Consider the following 21,660-nt stretch of genomic DNA (forward strand, 5'->3'; position numbering starts at 1 on the left):
GCTGAAGAGTTGCAAGCTATGTACTGCAGCTGTTTGGTGTTTGTACAGCAAAATCATTCTGCTGAATTGCAAGTCCAAAAAAAATTCACCAACAGCTTTCGAGTTGCAAGCTCTTCAACCTGCAAAAAATCCCCAAAACACATTTCAAAGCAACCACATGCCCTGACAGATCCCTACGGAGAAAGGCTGTATATCTTAACAACAAATTATTACTCACTTCCTATGACTGCCCACAGTAATACATCCAAAACCACAGCCTTATTCTAGATATGCTACCAAACTTTGTTTTAAAAGAAAAAAAAAAACCAACACCACAGAAAGGAAAAGAAAAATCTATGTGATTTCAAACTAATTAGATCTTATATGCAAAGATACATCAAGGGTACAGTAAAAGATTAATTTTGTTGTACGGGAAAACAAACAAAAGTCTTTTTCAACACAGCAGAAGGTCCGTAGGAATACCATAAGCTTTACAAAAATTCTGTGATAAGCCACAATATATTTTATATTGTTAATTCTTCATCTTTACAGTCTCCATGCTGCTATAGCATGAAGCTTTGGTCTTAAAAAAGCAGTTGTACTTCTTTCACCTAAATTTACATTTGACTATGTACCACTCCGAATAGTGCATGAGGCTGTACAGGACCACTACTGCTGAAATTCTTGAGCTTGTCTATGGATCACTGGTGGTTCACAAAGAATTTGTATACACCACTCAGTTCCATAGGCTGGCACCCTCCTTTACTTTCAGCTAATGAAAAACATGAATAATCTTCTAAGCAATCATCATAGTTGCCCCCAGAGATGCTGCAAGAGTACAAATCTAATACCTGCAACACGTGCAGAACAGGACTCTAGTTTCTGTCCTCTGCATCTTATTTAAAACCATTTGAGATCTGTGGTTCTCAAAGTCTGACCTCCTCTTCAGCTGGAGTTGCCACACAAAAAGCAATTTCAATGAGTTATACAGAAGCCAGAATCTAGCACAATAAGTAACCATTTGTTCCCTGTAGATACCATCATGACACTGGTGCCCCCTCCCACAGTATAGGTTTCTTCAGGGCTGTCTCAACAGATAACTTCAGATCCCGTTGCCTTCCCATACTACAGAACATTCCTATCCTGCATTTACTCAGTTTACAGGTCAAATTTGTTCACCCCTTAATTAACTAGCAGGCCATTTTAGGAATACAGATTAGGTACTTGCACAAACTAACATCACAGAAATAATCTCTTTAAAGGAGCATTTTATAATTTCTTAGTGACTGTATTACATCAAGGGTCTCTAAGCACCTATGAGGATGAGTAATTTTGTCTTTGATCACCACTGTAGATTGGTTCCATTCAGATAGCGATATAGGGAAGGGGAGAGGCTAACACACCAACAGCAGAGTAACAACAAAGACCATGCATAGCCAAGTGAGGGAAAACAAATCTCCTAATTCCCAGGAAAGGGAGACACTCCATTTAGGTAAACATCTTCCTATACTTAACAAGCATATAGAGCATACAGATATTAATGCAACCAGCAGATTTACAGTAAATCACATTTTTCTATGAGCAGTAAAGGCCAAATTGTCAGCCACAGCCAAAATACAGCAAGAGCAACTTTCCTCCCCTTCCCCATGGCTCTGATCCAGCAAGACACTTAAGCACATGCTTAACCTCGAGTTTTGCAGGACACGCTTCAGTTCCTTCCCATTTTTCTGAGTAGTAAAGGCCAAATTGTCAGCCAAAATACAGCAAGAGCAACTTTCCTCCCCTTCCCCATGGCTCTGATCCAGCAAGACACTTAAGCACATGCTTAACCTCGAGTTTTGCAGGACACGCTTCAGTTCCTTCCTGGAGCGAGGCCAAAATGCAGAAGCCAGATACAATTCCCTAGTTCAGTTTCCTTTAGCCAGACCAAGAGGAACACAGGGAAGGAGATGTGAAATGGGAAATCCTTAGTTCTAGCTTGCAACAATACACGGTAACTTGTATAAGTCAGCGGGTGCTACTGTGACACAACAGTCACAGCAAGACTTCTAACTGCTGTTCAGTTAGAAAAGGAACTAAAAGCACATTATCATTTACAGATCTAGGTACCAAGCATAGGTTTTAAACACCACAGCTGGCACATGAATTTAAATATCCAATACAGTGTCTGTAGTAATCCTCAGACAACTCCTCGACTTCACACTAACCCTGTCAGTTGTTTGCATTAAGCCCCAGGGGGTCATTCCTCCTGTGTGATTTCAGGTAAGATATTGTCACCTCTGATTCACAGGCCACTCCACACACCTTCCTTCTACTTGACAACAGAGTACCAATTATCACCTGCAGATCAAGACTAGCCTTCAGAGACACAGCAACACCAAACTGCTCTTTGCAGGAGAGCGAAATGAGTTTGAGTTTTAGAGCTTCCTGCGATTTACATTAGCTGGGAGTCAGTTATACTGTCTGCCCTGTGAATTGATTCTCTGTTCTTGTGAAAACCAAATATTTGGCTGGCATGTCAGCTTTGTTGGGACATAAATCCACACTAGAGTGACAGAGAAAAAATTGGTATGACCTTGGCACAAGGATGATACAAAAAATCAAGTCATAGCAATAGTAAATAAAGTGTGTGAGGTGGTAATTTTGATTGTGAAATATTTATAAACATGCTAGAAAAGTAGCTTTATTTATTATTGCTATGACTTGATTTTTTGTTTGTGAAATATTTATAAACATGCTAGAAAAGTAGGTGAAGAAAAACATAAATCATGCAATTTGAACTTTTAGCATGAGAGTAATTATTTCATCAGGAGTTCCCTTTCCAAACCTCTCTCAGGGAGCAGAAGAGAAAGTCTGGTAATTATTTCATCATCCCTTTCCAAACCTCTCAGGGAGCAGAAGAGAAAGTCTTCCAGTTCTTATTCTTCCAAGATAATGAACTGCAGGCACAACTGTCAGGCCAGTACTTCCAGTTATGCTCTAGAGCACAAATAACCTCAATCCCTAGATGTGGTCCCATTTATCAGTTTGTAGAAATGGCGAGTTAGTAGAAAGGAATTCACCTATTTCCTCTTATCCTAGTGAGTGCCTCTGAAGATCAGAACATTATAATTAGCAATTGAAGTTAGTTGATGCCTTAGTAGATGCCTCTGGTTAAAAGAGCATTATAATACTTACAAACTACACAAATTAGTCTCACTCATTCACCTATTTGTCCAGTCTCACCCAAAGAGTAAAGTTTAGAGTAAAGTTTAAAAATACTGTTTGCCCAACAGAAAATCTGAGTTAAAAGGTTCCTGCTTTCTCCCATGTTCGTTACCACACCCTGAGCTTTCTAGGTGAAATCATTTCACTGATGCAGTCAGCAGCCCAACCACACCGGCTAGCACACTGAGCAGGCAGTACAGCAAAAGTGGCAAGTGCCCTAGAGCAGCTTTTCTGCTGAACTCTACGGGGGATTACCCATTAGTAGTTTGAGGCTTCCTAAATCAGCAGCTTGAGTAATTCAGTCAGCCTCAAGTGACAAAATGGGTAGAATCCAATCCAACTAACTTGGGTAGCTAATTACATTAAGATTTTAGGTGCCTCTTGAACCAGTCCTTCTCAAATAAGTTCCATATATAGCCAGTGGGAAAGATAGGTGCCTTTGAGAGCCTTGTGAGGGACAGCCTAAATTAGGCAGGCAGGATCTCCCTCTGGAGTTGCTTTTCTAGGCATTATCTCTCCCTGTTCAACATGGAGGGAATTTAGGCACTTAAATTAAGAGAACTAGTTCACTATGTGCTCAAAATTTAGGTGCTAATTAGCTGCCTATGCCTGACTGGAACCCCCCAGTTTAGATGCAAAATAATTTAAAGACTAGGATTATGTTATGCCCTACTAATTTAGCAAAAAAAAACCCCAAACCAAAATAGAGTCAGTCCATTATGCACCACAAACGGATCAAGATCACAAATGCAGTAAGAGTGTACAAAATGGGATGTCAGGACCATACCTTTCTGATGGCCTCAGTGCCCTCCAGCACTCCCACAGCGCACATCCAGCACTCTGAGAAGAGAAAGCAGACAAAGCACTTGCAGCCATGAGCACAGCAGGTTGCGCAGGTGAATGTTATCCACTCTAAGTGTGACACTAGGTAAGAAGCTGGTCCTCTCAGCTGTTCCCCTGGGCACCAGGTATGCTCCAACTCCCTCTGCCTTAAAGACAGTCTAAGCTATTCCATAGAAACTTTCTTTTTCTTAATATCAGGCTGCTCCCTAGATATTCCATAACTCCTATTACAACAAAAGATACAGACTGGGAGCACAGCAAAAGCACAGCCATGGCAGTTGCTGTATACATACATAAACTCACATTGTCACTGGTACAGCAAGATGCACCAGCATGGCAAGAGGCACCTGCACTGAAACCATAAGCCAAAGGCCCTGAAGAGGAGCAGAAAACAAGCTTTCACAGGACAGCAGGGCTGCCACCATGGGAGTGGCTGGGCACTCGCTGTGCCTCATGCAGCCTCAGACCTGAGCAGAGGCCCTGGGGCCGAGGCTTCAGGAAGGTGCTTTACCAGGTAGGGCACTTCTGTGGGGGCAAGGGTGAGAATAAAGCCCAGGAGGATTTAGGGGTGACTGCAGGGCAGAGGAAGAGGTGCTGGAGGGTTATTGAAGGAAGCTGAGACGAGGCTGAATATTAACTAGAGGGAAAAACTCCCTCTGATGACCACTGCTCCCTGTCAGGGGGCCAGTGCTACACTCTTCCCCAGCAATGTCCCCACTCCTGCCACAGCACACCCAGCCTCACCTAGGGCTTAGATACTTTTGTCCCCACCCCAGCACCATTCACTAGGCTCCCACTTACCCTTCAGTCCTGACGACCTTCAGTTTCCTGAGGGAACTTCCATGAGCTCCTACTGTCTCCACTACCACCATCACCTCCTCCTCACCTCACAGCCACACCAGAGGCAACATGGAGACTATTAGCTAAACCAGAGCACCAGGGAAAAGGATATTTGTTGGTAAAGACAACTGCAAGTAATAAACTACATCAGCTGAATAAATGCAGACAGCTGTGGATGGGGTGAGATACAGGGCACAGGAAATGGAGACCAGGTGATTCCCCTCAGCGTGGGCTGGGCAGTCCTACAGGCCAGGGCACTGAGGAGAAATATGGCCGCCATGGCCCCCAGCACAGCACCTGCCAACCCCTGACCAGGCCTCTGTGCTCTGTCTCAGACCTCAATAATCCTTGCTTTGAGTGTTTAAGCAGTGGGGCTGGTAGTAGCTACCAGATGACTCTTGTCTCTCCTATCATCTCTCCCAAAGCACCAAAAAACCCCAGAGATAGGTCTTGTGGAACAAAAAAATCCAATGGGATTACTAGGGTGAGAAAAAGGACCTTTTTCTGTGGTGTTGTCCAACAGCAGAGGTTAATCACAGAAAACTCATTTGACTTTAGGAGTATTTAATACTACGAATGAGTTCCCTTCAGGTGTATTAGTAACAGGGAGTATTACCCTCCACAGATCTTAAGATACCCTTCAGTTAAAGGAATATGTAGGTGTTTTCTTGAATTAAAAGAGATTTTACAGAAAAAAATAAAGTTCTTAGAGACATTATGAGAATTTATGGTGGTCACTGGCTAAATTAGTACTCAGAAATCAACAGTTCCAAAGGCTGAGTCTGTATAGCTTGGCATGTAGACAAATATACATAAATCCTGTGCAGCGGTGCAGTGCCAGCCGTCTGGCTCCTGCTCCCACCACTGCTTCCTCCAGCACCGGATGACATTGGGCGGCTTTCTTAATTTCACTTTGCTCCTCTTGTCTGCAACGTAAAGATAATACTTCTCAGCTCTGCAGCAGTGCCAGGCTTGATTCATGAATGTTTTAAAGCATTCTGTGATATTCACCCTGAAAGGTGCTTGAGAACCATAAATTATTACTTTAATATAGATAATAGTTTTCATCTCATGAATGTTTTATAGCACTACTCCAAATCCATCCCTGATATAACTCTAATAACTCGAGCAGAGTTAGACTAGGGATAAATTTGGTACAATATATGAGGCAGCAAAATGAAATTCAAAGTGTGAGACCAAGGACTTACCAAGGGGCACTGCATACACTGTAATGTCAGAAAACTACCCCACTGCCCACTTACGTACAGCAAAAATACCAGCTTATAACACTATTCAACATTTTAAGGTGTGATTCATCATGAAATGCCTGCTTCATGTCAAACACACACTTTTCTAATATATTCTTTATCTATACATACGTAGTTTGCGTAGTATTCAATGCAAATAATCAGTAGACTTTATCATGCATTTGCTATCTGTTTTGACCCAGACATTTCAGTTGAAAGCAGATTATTTTTCACAGGAACAATCCTTTTAATAAGTCACTCCTACACCTTCCAGTCCTTAGTCATGGGAGCACAGGGGACAGGATTAGGAGGGATCCTCTGGGTCACAGCCCACTTCTCAACAACATAATAAAGATATTATGAGGGATGTGATAACCAGATTTGAAAAAATATTTGCCAGGCATCTGATAATTCATATTTCAGTTGAGCCTTGGAGAAATTCAGATCTTTGTTGATTCTAGGCTTCTTCCCCTCCATGACTGATTCTCAGCATTATTTCTGGTCTTCCCAGAGTTTATCCTCTTACCCCTGCAATGGGTTTGGGCAATAAATTGCCTTTCCTGTTAGTCTTCAGATTTTCTATTCTTCACTGTTTCCAGTGAGTGATCTCGGCTGTCTTCGTTCTCATAAACCCTCTTCATTCCCTCTTTCTCCCATTCTTGCCTATTAAACAAAATTTCCATGGAAAGTAATGGGAAACTTGATATCAACATCCAAATCTTAGGTGATAATGTACCCTATTGATACATTCTTACAGGTACAGAAACAGAATATTTCCTATGAAGTTTATACAGTGATTCCTACAGAATGAGACAGCAACCTGGAGACTCAATTTGGAGAGTTGAAAACCCACAAGTCCCCTGTAAGGTGCATATGCATTCTGGGTTTAGCATAGGCAGAATTATTTTGGGACAATGTCATTGCCAGATTTCTAAATTAAGTGCCCATATTTGCACGTTCTGCTATGCACAATTGGTCAAGCAATCACTCATCTGTCTTCCATGTTACTCATAGAAATCAGCATTTCGGTGCAAAACTCTAAGGTCCTGGGCAAATGAATAAATGCCCGTATGATACAGTCAGTTGGCGACTATTTATTTCAATAGCTCCAGTATCTTCTTGCAACTTTGTAATACAAAAATCACATACCAAACAACAGTGAATCTAATCTGTTTGGCTGCAATAAATGTAAATGAAATCCCACTACTGGAGTAGCTAAATGCCAGTAATTAACAAATATAAAATGACGATGAGTAAACACCCTTTCTTTGCCAGCTTTAGTCCATGCTAGCCTCCTAAATTTAAAAGTTCAAATAAAATTTTGAAAATTCAACGGAGAAAGAGTGAGAACAGAACAGAGAAGAGGAGAGCAGAGAGGAAAAATGTAAAGCTGGAACAACTCTAGATGAAAGTAACAGGCAGAGGGAAAACATGTTTTCACATTATTAAGGATAAAGTAAATGCAGGCCACACCATCAGACATCCGTCCAGCTCAGCTTAGGTCTTGATCCTCCAATCAGAGATAGATTGCAGAGAGGAGACTTTATTTATAAGACTGTTTTACTGTTTTGTCTTTTTAATCCCCAATACATGAAATAGCCTGTAACGTAGAGATTTCTTTTAGGTTGCAGAAAACCAATGCATCCATGCAATTACAATAAAAAGGTGAAACTGCTCATAAATCAATACGGTATTATGAGTCTTCACCCAGTCAAAACTCATGCCCAAGTTCACACATCCACCAGGCTCCATCCACTGTCATTCATACGTCTTTGTATTGCAGAGTGGTTTCTGTCTCAGCAGGTTATTGTTTAAGGGGCTAACGCACATTTGCCAGATGAAATCGTATTGTGCAAGTTCTGTGGGGAGGCATGTTACTGGTGAAAAAATGACCACTTCCAAATACTAAAAAAGCACAGTTTGGTCTCCTGGTGACAGAGAAGGCCAACATCACCCTTTGACTTGAAGGGAGATACATCAGGCCTTGTATACTCTAGCCCAATAAAAAAATGTATGCAATAATTGCTATGGAAAAAAATCACCTTGCTGCTTTATTTTTGCACAATTTGCAAAATTGGAATATGGCCCCTAAAGAGTGACTGAAGTTTTTTATTTTAAGCCCAGAGCCATTTGTACATCTTCTAACTGCAATCTCTTACTCTCACAATCAAAAATAAAGCACATGATACTGTGAAAATATATTTTATGTCTTTAAATTCTGCATCCCAAAAGCACTCTGTTAACCAGTTGTTGTTGTTGCTAGCTGGTGAATGAGCAACAAGAAAGCAGACCACTTCTGAGCCCCTCCATCGACGACTTTCTCTGCGAAACCAAACCAGAAGCTGTTGCAAGGCCTGTAACGTCAAATACTGCAGGTAAGCAAAATTCTTTACTATCCCTCACCACAGAGAAACCGTTTTAGTTTTATCTTAATTGTGGTACCTTTTTGTCACGTGATTTCTTTAATTGCAACTATTTGCAAAAGTTAAAAGCTGGTATTAAACTATAATTGCCTGATCTATTAGTACAAAAACACCTTTCTTAGTGAAAGGATGTAGCACATTCCTTAGCTCGGTTGTGTTGCGGTGAGATAGTAGTGCAGATAGTAAAAAGTAAGAGTGAATCCTGAAAGCCTTTTGAATGATATTGAATTACATTTGAAGTACTGTCCTTTGGAATTGTTTTTAGAAATTGGCCTCCTGCTATCTGGTATGTGTGGAAAGGTAATCAAAGCGGTTTTCTTAGTGAAAGGATGTAGCACATTCCTTAGCTCGGTTGTGTTGCGGTGAGATAGTAGTGCAGATAGTAAAAAGTAAGAGTGAATCCTGAAAGCCTTTTGAATGATATTGAATTACATTTGAAGTACTGTCCTTTGGAATTGTTTTTAGAAATTGGCCTCCTGCTATCTGGTATGTGTGGAAAGGTAATCAAAGCGGTTAATCAGCATAGCACTACCCTGTTCTACTGCTGTCTCATAAAATGACTTGGCTTGTTGGGAGCCATTTAATTAAAATCTATATACATGCAACTTATTAAGATGAATAATTGACAGCTGGGTGATTATCTTCACATCTAATTAATGTGTCTAGAGCAATATGCAAGTTCTAATAACAAAAACTGGAACACTGAATTAAATAACAATTGTAAATAATATTTTTTCCTTTTATATATAGCTAAAGATATGACAGGGATGAATAGAAATATTTCAGGTTGTTTAAGAGTGGTATTTCTTGTAAAAAAGTAAGTATATGGAGATCCTACATCTGCCTTGAATATCCAGAAGATTTGGGGGTGGGGAGGGGGAGGGAGGGTGTTAATTAAACATAATTAATACGTTAAAAATTCTTGTTCTATGAAGATTGATGAAATTCAGTGATTTACCAAGAACACAGATAAAGCACCGCAAGAAATAATACAAATTGGTCTGTCAAAAACATCTGCCCTATAAAATGATGATAAAGAGGGAGTTTTTCTTTTATGTGCTAAAGAATATTAAATGTTACTCTTTAAGCAACTTTTAAATGAAGAACTCAAACTGAAATGTGCCTTTTACACTGGTCTAGTCCTTAATAGAAATAGCAGTAGAATTTATAATTATATTCAGTATTTATGCCCCCAAAAGACAAATGGCAACAACAGTAGAAACCATTACTCAACATCCCATTATTCCTTCATGGCCCAAGACGTCCACTCAAGAATCTGTCTGCTATTCAGCTTTTTCCTTAAAGGCATGTGGCACAGCAGCAGTGCCCTAAGCAGCTGTTACCAGTACTTGAGAGATGATAAGATTAAACCAGCTCTTACCTAAAAGCTCAATTGTACGTGGAGTGCTCACAGCATAAGAAATCTGTGGAGTAAGGCCACAGCCTTCAGACCTAGGGTATCTTTTAGATATTCAGAGGAAAAGCTTTTTATGCCAATCAAGGTTTTTTTAAAGTGCATCCAGTTAAGCACCTGAAATCCTTAGTCATATCTGAATATGCTGCAAATATACATCTACTCTAGACACATGCAAAAACATTAGTATTTTTATTCCAATTAACAAAAAAAAAAAAAGTGAGCTATTTGAATGAAACCAAAATTGAATTCTAACATTTTGTCTCTAAGTATTATCAACAGGTCTGGATCTCTTGGATCTTAGTGAACCTGTCTTACAAACCCAAAACAAAGCAAAGAAATCAGAGACTCCGTCAAGGAGTGAAGGCTTAAAAGCTTCAACCCACAGAAAGAAGACAGACAATTCTGACCTTATCAGTGTGGATTCTGAGCAGAAAGCCCAGGCTGTCAGAGTTTCAGACAAGTCTTCACTAGACTTAGGTAAGAGTGTAGCTGTTTTATCAGTGCTACATAGCCTGCTTAGCAGAAGTTTCTCCTTGCTACTATCACAAAATAACGAGCAACACCACATTTTTTGTTGCACCACATTTTAGCAGGGAGGGTAACCTTTGTTCCTCATTATAAACTACTCGAAACACTTTGTCACTGTAAATGCATTTCGCTTTTGCCATTATACCTATTAAGTTGTCACTAAATGTGCAAATATAGTTTTGAAAGGGTTCTTTCAAAGAATAATTTAAGGTCAGGAAACTGGTAGAAAAATCTCTGGGGATATCATGAGAAATTGGTAAAGGGCACAAATCAGAGGCAGCCCATGCTGGATGTCCTTTTCAGAAAGGCAGATATCAGAAAGACACATGATATTTGTAAATGCTGCTTTATCTATGCATACAAGAGAAGGAAAAAAAGATCCCCTCTTGACAGAAGAGCTATATTTGTACAGATTGAGAAAAAAATCCCCCAAAACCCTCAATATCCTGCCAAGCGTGATCTATAGATGAGATTTGGAAAAGGGGAATTTAATTTAGTTTCACTGAAACTAAATTACTTGCAACTGAGAGATTTGCAAGGTAAATGTAATTTATACCAAGGTACCAAATTTTCCATTCATCAGCACAGAAATTCTTTTAGAGAACTTTATTTTTAAACAGGAGCTGATTTTGCAAAGCAAGTCCAACCTATGACTGCATATTAGTTGCCTACACAACCATTTTTAAATGGTAGTCACTAGAAGAAGTTTTATTTTTATAATTTGACTACAATTAGGAAATTAAAAATATCCAAAACTATCAAATACTTAATATACTTTTATCAACAAATTAAATTACATGCAACTCACTGATTTTAAGTCAAGAATTTCACTGACATTCTCACCATGAATGCTAGTAGATTTAGAAAAATGTTGTGAATTCCCAAATATTTTCACAGAATATCAGCTGGAAAGGTAGACATCATTTCTGTATATTGCACCTTGGCTAAAATACAGTCTTCAGTGGCACCATGTTTTCTATAACCTACATTCAACAGAGGAGATAAAATTTTCTGCAGTAGTTTCTTTAAACGATTCATGTTTTCTTTTCTTGTTTTTCAGTTGACATTCAGACACAGCTAGAGAAATGGGATGATGTCAGTTTTCACGGAGACAGGAGTAGCAAGGTTCACGCTTCTACAGAGCGAACATCATCATCATCTAGAGCTCCATCAAAAGAGCTTTTATGGTACAATTTTTTGCTTTCCTTACAAAAATATTTCTGGTCCAGTTCTCTTAATTCACAGAAATGCTCACTGAATGACGAGTCATGTTAATAAATCTGTTATGGTTACATGAAATGTGTTCAGGCAGACATTTTGGACAATGTATCATAAGAAAATACAGTATAAAGTAACATTTTGCCAGCAATTTCTAACGTTGTGAAAAGTAGCAGGTGCAATTACTAAACAAATGGTGGCGAGAATTCTACAGAGGGATGCAGTGATCCGAAACCAGCTACAAACATGTGAGTGAAGTGAGGAAAAAAGGATACTTGGCAGTAATTTGACAGTCATTGGATATCCAGTGTATTTTGGTTTTGCTATCAAGAGGGCAGAATTTCTGTGTATAAGTGGAAGAGGCAAGGTAAAATACTCAAGCCAAGTACTACTACTGCTACTCTTTCACACAGTTCAAGTAAATTTGCAAGGGATGTAAATGAGGGAAGAATTGGACTTTGCCTTTGGAAACAGTTCTTGTAGATTAATTCTGCTGCCTTCTTATAGAATCATAGAATGGTTTGGGTTGGAAGGGACCTTAAAGATCATCTAGTTCCACCCCCCCTGCCATGGGCAGGGACACCTTCCACTAGACCAGGTTGCTCCAAGCCTCATCCAGCCTGGCCTTGAAGACATCCAGGGATGGGGCATCCACAGCTTCTCTGGGCAACCTGTTCCAGTGCCTCACCACCCTCTCTGTGAAGAATTTCTTCCTGACATCTAATCTAAACCTCCCTGATTTCAATTTATACCCATTACCCCTTGTCCTATCACTACAGGCTCTTGTGTAAGCAACAATCATTCACTTATGCATGACCAGAATTAGCATTTTCATACACTAGAAGCAGTTTTCTGGCTACATGATGCTTACCATGTATCTTAACCTGCCCTTTATGTGTGTGTTTCATTAACTTAGAGCTTTACAGAAGTTTTGCTCAGTTAACTCAATTTTAGTCTCCAGGGTTTCATTTTCTAGGAAGAAAGTCTAATAGAATATTGTGGCACAGAAAGGGACATATGCCATGGTGAGATCTTGTAACGTGGTGGTTGATTCTTAGACACTGACTGCAGGAACAGTCTTGTGTCCTTGCCTAACCGCCTCTTGCCTGGCTATGAAACAGGAACGAAGTCGTCATTCCATTATACTACTTTCACACCAGCATATACCCAGGGCTTTACTGGTGAGTCAGGCCTGACTCTGTTCAGTTGCATTAATTATTGTCTGCATGTGTCTGAACAGCGTAAGTGAACACCGGGACTCTGAGGAGGGTCCGGGCATTTTTGATAACTGCAAGTTAAACAATTCAGCTGAAAGAAATAAGCTAATTAATCAGAGTGCGCTTATGAACCTGAAAGACATAAGGCAGCATGTCTTAGTGTGCAGTGATGAGAATGTAAATGCATTATTTCCAGGTCCGCAGAAAACAGATCACAGTCTGAGCTGGCTAACGTCAAGAGTGCCTTGGACTCTGATTCAGCGTCTGAATTAGAACTTGCACCTGCAACACAGGTAAGAGGATTTGGTAGATTTATTAACAATAAAAAGGCAAGGAGGAATTGTCCCACGGGCTACCTGTTCACACCGTGGAAGAACTATTTAAGGGATATTTTCAGGATCCTCAGTTAAAAGATTCAAACAGGTGAATCTTCACACAGCTTCCAAATTAATGTGTTATGAAAATAACTATGTCAGCATCTCAGACATTGACTGTAATACTGCAGTGAACTGTGACCTTCTCTGTGTACAGAGAGAAAGACTTCAAATTACAATTTACAGCATCAACCTTTTTCCCCTTCCTCCTGTTCTGAAATTCCAACTTCTAATGGTTCCCTCTTCCTATAATATATTTATTCCCAAGGTCTCTTGGTCAGCCAGGAATCCCCAGAATTGGAAAATGGCTAAGGAATACAGTAAGGAATCATCAGACAAATGTTCATTAGCAGTTTATCTCCACAAGTGGGAGAGCAGTGTGGTGAAAGGTTGTTTTCCTGCTGGAAAATGTCGTGGTGTAATCACAGCCATCAGCTAAGTACCACACAGCCGCTCGCTCACCTCCCCTGTCAATATTCTTCTCAGCACAAATCCAAATTGCAGAAAATAGAACCCAGTTATCAGGATTTATTCCTGTGTTTTGGTTAGGAAAATGTCTCCTTTACTTCCCTGCCATCTCTACATTACAAACAGGACTTTTGTTTCCCTTTGTGGAGCCCAACAGTAGTTGTAATGCATGATAGCTCTCCATTCTCTGCAGTAGATACCTACATCTTAGGAATGGAAAAGCTCTAACGCCTAATATCATGCACTGGAGCTGGACAATGTGTTTCACACGCTTTGTCCAGCTTAGCTCTAAGTACCTCTAACCCCTTTTCAGGAGGCTGTTTCTCAGCCTAAGAGATCTAAAGGCCAGGAAATTTGTGCTCAACGGAGATGTGTGTAAATCAAGTAGACAGTCGCAGGATTTAAGCGCTGTCGCTTTCTGTAAAAGCAGTTATAAATTTAGCATATAAGTTCTCTACTATATATGTGTGAAACCCACATTTTTAGTTCAGTATAAGTTCAGTGAGTTGGGGCTCCATACTATTTTGTAAAATGACTAGTATTTCAAAACAAAATAAAGGTGAAGTTGAATCAGCCAACTTGAAAGAGAAGCAGAGTTTAAGATTCTTACCTGTTGTTCCTCTATATTTCACGTTTTGGTTTTTTTCATCATAGACTGCTTTATTTCAAACTTGTGATCCGTTCCAGTCATGAACTGCTGTTGAACTGGCAATTAGTAGCTCAGAGAAATGACCTGAAGAGGGATTGCATTCTTATTCTAGGTAGTTTACTTAGAAATTCAGTATTTTCATTCGCTGCATGCTTCATCCTGCTTGTACTTGGACTGTCAAAACTGTCAGTTCCCAACAAACAGGCTCATCTGTCTTGACTGAGTTTTTAATCTGCTTGTAAAAGAAATCACGTTAGAGCTTTTATCAAAGCATATGTTTTCCATACTTTGTCCTCTGCAGATCTTGTCTGTCTCATTTAAGGGTAACCTTTGCGTATGCAACAGATTCTGCCATACCCTAAAGGCTTCATCTTGTCAAACTAGCTGAAGTTTTCCACCAGCAATTTCTCAGGCAATCCCCTTCATCACTCATCTTTGACATGTTAGATGGAGCTTCACAAAGGGAAATACTAGGAAACTAGGTTAGATTTCCATTAAAATTATGCAATCTTAACCAAATCCTGTGTTTACCAGCACTTACGCCAATGCAAAACCACAAAGGCAAGCATTGAATTAATAAGGAAGAAACGTGTTTGAAGGCTGGAACGGGCAATAGCGCAGTAGCTGTTGTTGGATGTGGCCATCTTGCTTCTCAGTACTGAACTCACATCGTGTTGTACCTATTACCCTTAAACTGCTTTGGCCTAAAGTATCTTTGTTCTTTCTTTTACCTACCATGCTGGAAACTTCCTTGTTAGGCTTTTATTAGTACTGAGATAACCTACAGTGTTTGGGGGGCTTTGAAGGTTTATTATTTCTCTTATAATTACAAACTGCAGAGGGAGATAATATGTTCAATTGCATATGCATCTTCTCATGTTTAACTCTCTAAATGCAGTTTCAAACTTGAACATCCCTGGCCATTTTAGACATTTTATTGCTCACTCAGAATGCATACACAAAAACCTGACATGCTAAAAAACTGTACCTAATTCTAACATGCCAGCACTCCCAGACAAAGACATAATGCAAAGCCTGTAAACCTTAGAAACCTGTAGTTTGGGGCAACATTATTTAGCATGCAGAATTTATTCCCCCCCTTCTCCCAGATAGCTGCAATAAGACTAACGGCCCTAGCTTTCCTTGGATGTGCCAGTTCCTCTAATTAAATAATGAGTTACAAGAGACAGATCTAGCTCATTATTTGAAGACCAGCTCAAAAGTTAAGACTATAATTTAAGCCTCTCACCAACAGTTAAGGCCCAACAGCACATAAGCAGACTACAAGCACAGGAAAATGTGTGCAAATGCCTTGTAATGGAAGATTTTGTCCCTGAAGACAGTAGCCAGTGATCAGCTACAGCACCTCGTTGTAGAGTGAGGAGCATATTAACTCACAGCGCGTGCAGTGTCCATGCCTCAGACGTCCCCATTCCACCCTGACCTGTACCCCTCCTCGGGCTCCCCGTAAGGGAGGCAGCTGCAGGGTCCCAGCTCATCACTGGCTGGAGACGAAGAGTTCTCCAGTGCTGGCACTCCATTCCCAGCCCTCTCTTCCTGCACTGGCGAAAGGCAGCATGTCAGTTGTACGTGGGGTCTTTCATTTCTGGGTATCACAACTATGACTCTGCCTTGTCCATCTGGAAATGCAGCTTACGTGGGTTTTGTTAATTCCTTCTTGCTTCCCTCTGGTGGGAAGCAGGTGTGGCTTTAATGAGGGAGAAAATGTGTTTCTGTGGGAATTATGTGGGGATAAGGTATATACTCTGACATGAGGCAGAGGAGGGACCTTCTGTGATTCTTGTACTCTTCCCCCCTGCCTCTACTGCCCGAACAAGCTCACTCTGCCCTCCCGCAGTACTACGCAGTCTGAACATGATGATTTATGGTATTGCCCTTGACCTAAGGAAATCGCAGTCACTGGAAACAAAAGATTAAAAAGCGGAAGTAATTAAACCGTTTGCAAGAGCCAACTCGTAAATAATGAAAAGGCTGGAAACATAATTAATGTCTATCAAGAGAGTTTTGTGTCAGGAAAAGCAAATTTAATTCTTTGGTCCGATTACAGGTTGGGTTGATAAATTGCTGTGTAATATTCTGCAAGATGTTTACACTAACATACCGTATTCTGATGTTAAAATCAGCACCACACGATATGAATCAAGCAGCTGTTAAACAGATTAAAACTAACTTAGGTTCTCAAGAACAGTAGTTATTTACTGGGAATTGTAATCACACAGGGATTCTTCTGTGATTCCAAAGAGAAACCATGATCTTCCATATTATTAGTCTGAAAATAAATATGCAAGCCATGCCTGATAAAATTAGCATATGATGCAACAGTGGAATGAAACAAATTTAAATAAGGGAGTTATAAAAACGAGCTGGTGACCAAGACACCTATATAAATACATATTCCAACACTGTTGCTTGAAAAATCATACATTTCAGAAGGAGGCGGCAGGCTCTAGTTACAACACTCTGCTGGAAGGCAGTTTGAAAAGAATCTAAGGCTCAGTGTGTACGAGGATGTCAACACGAGTGCTCCCTGTGCGGTGCTGCGGCAAGAAGAGTGTGTAGAAACAGACCTAATTAGTTGGAGATAGGAGGTTACCTGGTTTCTGTATAGAGAAATGGCAAGACAGGTACTGGAATATAGGTTCACTTGAGTTTTCTGTATGGCTATAAAAATAAAGAAGAAAAGTAAGAGAGACAAAACAAGGTTGAAATCTGAATAAAATGCCTCATAATGAGATAATTTAAGATCTCAGTCTCTTTATAACACTTAAAAGACAATTAAAGGCTGATTAAACTCACCAGTATCTTTCCACAGAGACAATAAGGGGTACTAAAAAGTGCTTTAAACTACTGGAAAAAGAATAAGATGTGATAGTTAGAAACAGAAATTTAAATTAATAAGAGAAACAAGGAGGACAATTAAACAAATTTGCAAACAAGGTGATAAGATTAAGCTCTCTTGATAACTTTACATTAAATCCAAGCACGTTCCTCAAAGACACATTCCAAGCAACCTCCAATTATTCTGTGTGGAACATCAGCTTCATCCTGTGGATGCTGAGTGACAAACGTTATGTGATATACAAACAGAGGACTTGAACCAGTTCTCTCTTCTGCCGTGAATTCTATTCATCAGTAAAATAACTGTTTAGTGTAAAGGACTGGGGTTTGGTATGTTCTCAGTGACAGCCTGAAACCTTTTCCTGGCCTCACCAAAGGAAAAAATAAAATTCCAAACAACATGGACCAGAGGTGGTAGATATGAAAACAGAAACCACTCTCCTCAGCGTCAGCCTTCCCTGAGGCTCCGTGCTTCCTGGCGCATGCAGCAACATCCAGAAGCCAACACAGAACACTGCACAGAGTGCCCTCCCCCACGTGCTTCTCAGTGAAACTGTCCTGTATCACTCTTTGCTGACTGCATGTGTATCACCAACCCAGCATAAGTTTCACTCATCGATCTCTACCCCAGAGACCAAAGACTCGAGGAACAAAACCGAAACTTTAGGGCTAGACCAACAAACGAATGTCAGCTTTCTAGGCAAAAACCCATGTGTGTACACGTGCAGACATCCATGTTCGGCCATGCATGACACATGACCAAAAGCCCAGGAATATACTGTATGTTGCATCCCAGCAGTGCACATTCCAACACTCGCAGACACAGCCCAATGGGCATGAGCAAAATTAGTCTTTTAGCAATGTGCCTCATTGAAATTCATGTTACAAATACAGTCATCAGAAATATAATCATGTAAATTAATGCAATTGGGACCATAGTGAGGCAAATGGCTAATGAGTTTAACCTCTAACAAACATGAGGGAAGGGATTAGCAGTCAGTGCTCTGTTTAGCATGATTAGGCCACTTTGTGCTTTTTTATGCCATTATTGAATAGTCTTTGGTTTTGTTCTGTGCCTTTTGTGCAAAAAAAAAAAAATATAAATAAAGTGTTTTTATTAAAGGAACAGGGAGAAACTTGTTATGTACTTCCAATGGGATTGACTGATAGTAAGGCACAGAAAAGAGAGCTGCTGACTGTAAGAAGGATTTGTCCTTCCAGTGAAATCCACAGTAAACTGGGCTCTCCAATATGATCCCAAAACAGAACCTGAAAGAAAAACACAAAATGTACAGAGAAAATGAGATGTTTTCTTCCTGGAGCATAGTGAGCGGAATGTGTTGCCACAGTCATAATACAGGAGGAGGTGAAAGTCTTATACAAAATAGCCAGCTCTTCCCTTTGTGGCCCAACTCTTGCATTGTCTTTTCTTGTATGTCTCATCTTTCTCGCATCTTGAGTAAGAAGAAAAGTCTGGAAAAGACAAATTACTCTGCTTCCCATAAGGAATGATCTCTGCTACAATGTAAGAGAACTCAGAGGAATTCATGCAGGGACACAACTAGTTTTGCCCAAGAAAAAGGCCACTTGGAGCTCTAGGCAATTAAGGAAATAACTCAGACATGTGGCATAGTGTAGATCATCTCTTTCTGATGTATTCTTGTATTTTTTAGGCACGATCAACTAAGGAGCAGCGTTGGGGAGGGCCTCTTCTATCCAGAAATCACTCCCTGGAGGAGGAATTTGAAAGAGCAAAGGCAGCTGTTGAGGTATTTCTTCATTTACTGTTTTCATTTTCAGCTAATGTTCTATGGATTTTGTATTTGTCTTGCAGCACAAGTATAGGAGAAAGTTGGAACTGGATTATTTAAAGCAGAGAAAAGACACATTTCCTGGAGTTGCTCATTTAAAATAGTAGAATCTTGCTTAAAAAAGAATAATAACCTTAGCTATAGATGAAGATTAGACAGAATCAACTTTTTAAGCTTGATTTTTATTGCTATAGCAAGTGGCTCAAGAAAAATTCCCCATAAATGTAAGTGCTTCCAAACTTACAGTATAAGAGTGAAACTTATTTTCCCCAGCAACTGAATACGTGCAATCAGTTATTTCAGCTCAGGCAGAAACTGATTCTCCACAGTGAAACTGGAATTCAGAATCATTGATAATCACAATGAACTCCTGCTCTAATGGATGTACAGCAGTAACTGTGCACCAACACATTGCTATAATCAGTGGCAGAATGTAAACACAGGAGTACTCTATTTTCCTGACAGATCAATCTAGTTTGAAAAGGTGCAAGTATTTGGATAGTTCTCCTATTGCACTTCTGGTTTTCCCATTAACTACTAAACTTCCAACATGAAAAAAGCCTCTTAGTTTTGTCCTACAGCACTAGTCCCAGTTGAAGGACTCATCCTGCCTAGAGACAGGGTGGCACACAGGTTTTTAAACTGAAGCCAATGCAAAATTAGATATAAGCATCAATATTGAGCATCATATCTTCCCAGGGGTTCAGTTGGTAACCCTTCAAAATCCCATTGCCATGGAGAGCCAAGGCAGCTGCATCCCACTAAGGACAAAAGTTCAGGCAGGATTACATAACAGCCACTGAAATGAGTTTTTAGGGTGGAGAGGCTGAGGCTGTGAAACCGATTCCTCAGAACTGATTATTTTTAGCCTGAACTGCAGCCTCATTAGTCTCCAAACTTCTAGAACAGTTCAGGGATATTTGGGGTTTAAATTTAAGTTTTAGTGTCTCCATTTTAATAGTCCTCTAACTCAAGTTTTATAGCACTGTAATGCCACTATTGGCAGATGAACTATTCTACATTAATGCTGGTTGATTACAAAGAAAACTAGGCTGAAATCACATGCTGGCTTCTAGCTAGAAACAGAGTTTCTTATTTAAGAACCTTGACTTGTAGGGGCTCTTGGTGACATGGTAAGGTAAGACTGTATGGTTTTTACCATGGCTTCTTAGAATCTCACTGCACACCAAAAAATTCTTGTCTCAGCGAACAAGGCTAAATGGACACAATCAGTAAGTGAGCTGTTTTACAAAATATAGGCTGAATACATTTTTCTTGTATTTTCTGAGTACATTGTTTTTCCTGCTCAAATAGGTTCTTTATAAACAACTGCTGATGATGCACAATACATTTTTTGATGTCACACATCATACACATTTGCTCCTGGCAGGAAAGGAGAGACTTTTTTTCAGATTGCCACTGCTTAAAATGCTCTAGATGCTCCTAATTGCGTTGCAGGCTGGCTCTTAAGGTGTGACATGTGCTGTAAACTGTGATTGCGACACAGGGAATCTGATGATGAACATCCCTGCATTAAGGTTAGTGGTTAAGCAAATGATGTCAGTACTCTTGCAATTGCCAGAAACCACGCGTGATGGCGAGTTCCCAGACATTCAGCAGAAAGAAAAATGAGCTGAGGCCAACTACAGATTCAGAGGCGTTATTGAATTACTTTACAGAGTAAAGCAATGAGGAGAATCTATTGTGAGAAAGGCCCTACACATTAAGAGGTCATTCTGAGGCAACAAAGACAAGTTGTTCAAATGCTTCAATGTAGTCTCAAAAACAGATTTTAAAAAGAATCTAATGAAACGTTTCCCTAACTGTGTAGCTGGCAGTCTTAAGTTATTCTTTCTGCTTAAAATAGAAACTTGGACCAGGTAGTTACAACATAAAGGAAAGGATTCTTCAAGACCTTATAGAGCAGTTATTTCCATTTGCATATGAAAAGAGTAGAATTTTCATCCTAGCTAAAATGAAGTGGTAAGAAAGCTAGAGAGATTGAAATAAATTGCAGCCCATCTCAGAAAGATTAGTGTTTTCTTAAGCAGAGAACAGATACAGTTCAAAAATTCATCTTTCGGCTTTGGCTGTTTCTGCAATGTTCTGCAACTGGGAATGCTCCAAGTGGTAAGATTAGCCAGAAGACTGATCAAGAAAAGGAAGCAGATCTCAGCTTCTTTGCGGCCTAGTTTGAAAGGAATTAATTAACAATTCAATAAATGAAGACACCAAACTTTATCCTCCACCCAGGATTCACTTGAGAGCTTTGGGAATGGTTTTAAGATGTCAAACGTTGAGATTAATGAAAATCTGTGAGGTAATTCTTTCTTAAGAAGGTTTAAAGATGTCTATGCCATTCGGGAATCTCTTAAGAATAAAAAGGTAAGTAAATTAGCTTTTTTACTAGAGAGGGCAGAGATTCCCTTGCAGTGATAAGGTGCTTGTGGACTTGGCTACTTTTTCTGTCTTTCTGGAAACTGGATTTGATTTTTGCCTCTTCCCTTTGCTATGCACGTGAGGGAAGCACCAAAAGCCTAGAGTCTTTGTGATTTCCAAGGGCCATGCCAAATATGTTTT

The 21,660-nt window shown here is 39.9% G+C and overlaps 1 protein-coding gene across 2 annotated transcripts in view; it reads left to right on the plus strand.

Annotated features, from left to right (window-relative positions):
* PEX5L (peroxisomal biogenesis factor 5-like) overlaps nt 1–21,660 on the plus strand; it is a 38,807-nt gene that overhangs the window by 7,358 nt on the left and 9,789 nt on the right. The window contains exons 3-7 of one of the 2 annotated variants that reach the window (XM_010154824.1): nt 8,380–8,491; nt 10,224–10,433; nt 11,545–11,671; nt 13,116–13,212; nt 18,943–19,038. In XM_010154824.1, coding sequence (XP_010153126.1) covers nt 8,380–8,491; nt 10,224–10,433; nt 11,545–11,671; nt 13,116–13,212; nt 18,943–19,038 — 642 coding nt within the window. The remainder of the gene's footprint in view (nt 1–8,379; nt 8,492–10,223; nt 10,434–11,544; nt 11,672–13,115; nt 13,213–18,942; nt 19,039–21,660) is intronic. The other variant, XM_010154825.1, reaches the window with a different exon arrangement.

The sequence above is a fragment of the Eurypyga helias genome, unplaced genomic scaffold (genome assembly GCF_000690775.1).
Source record: "Eurypyga helias isolate BGI_N326 unplaced genomic scaffold, ASM69077v1 scaffold13447, whole genome shotgun sequence".
In the NCBI taxonomy this organism is placed as follows: domain Eukaryota; kingdom Metazoa; phylum Chordata; class Aves; order Eurypygiformes; family Eurypygidae; genus Eurypyga; species Eurypyga helias.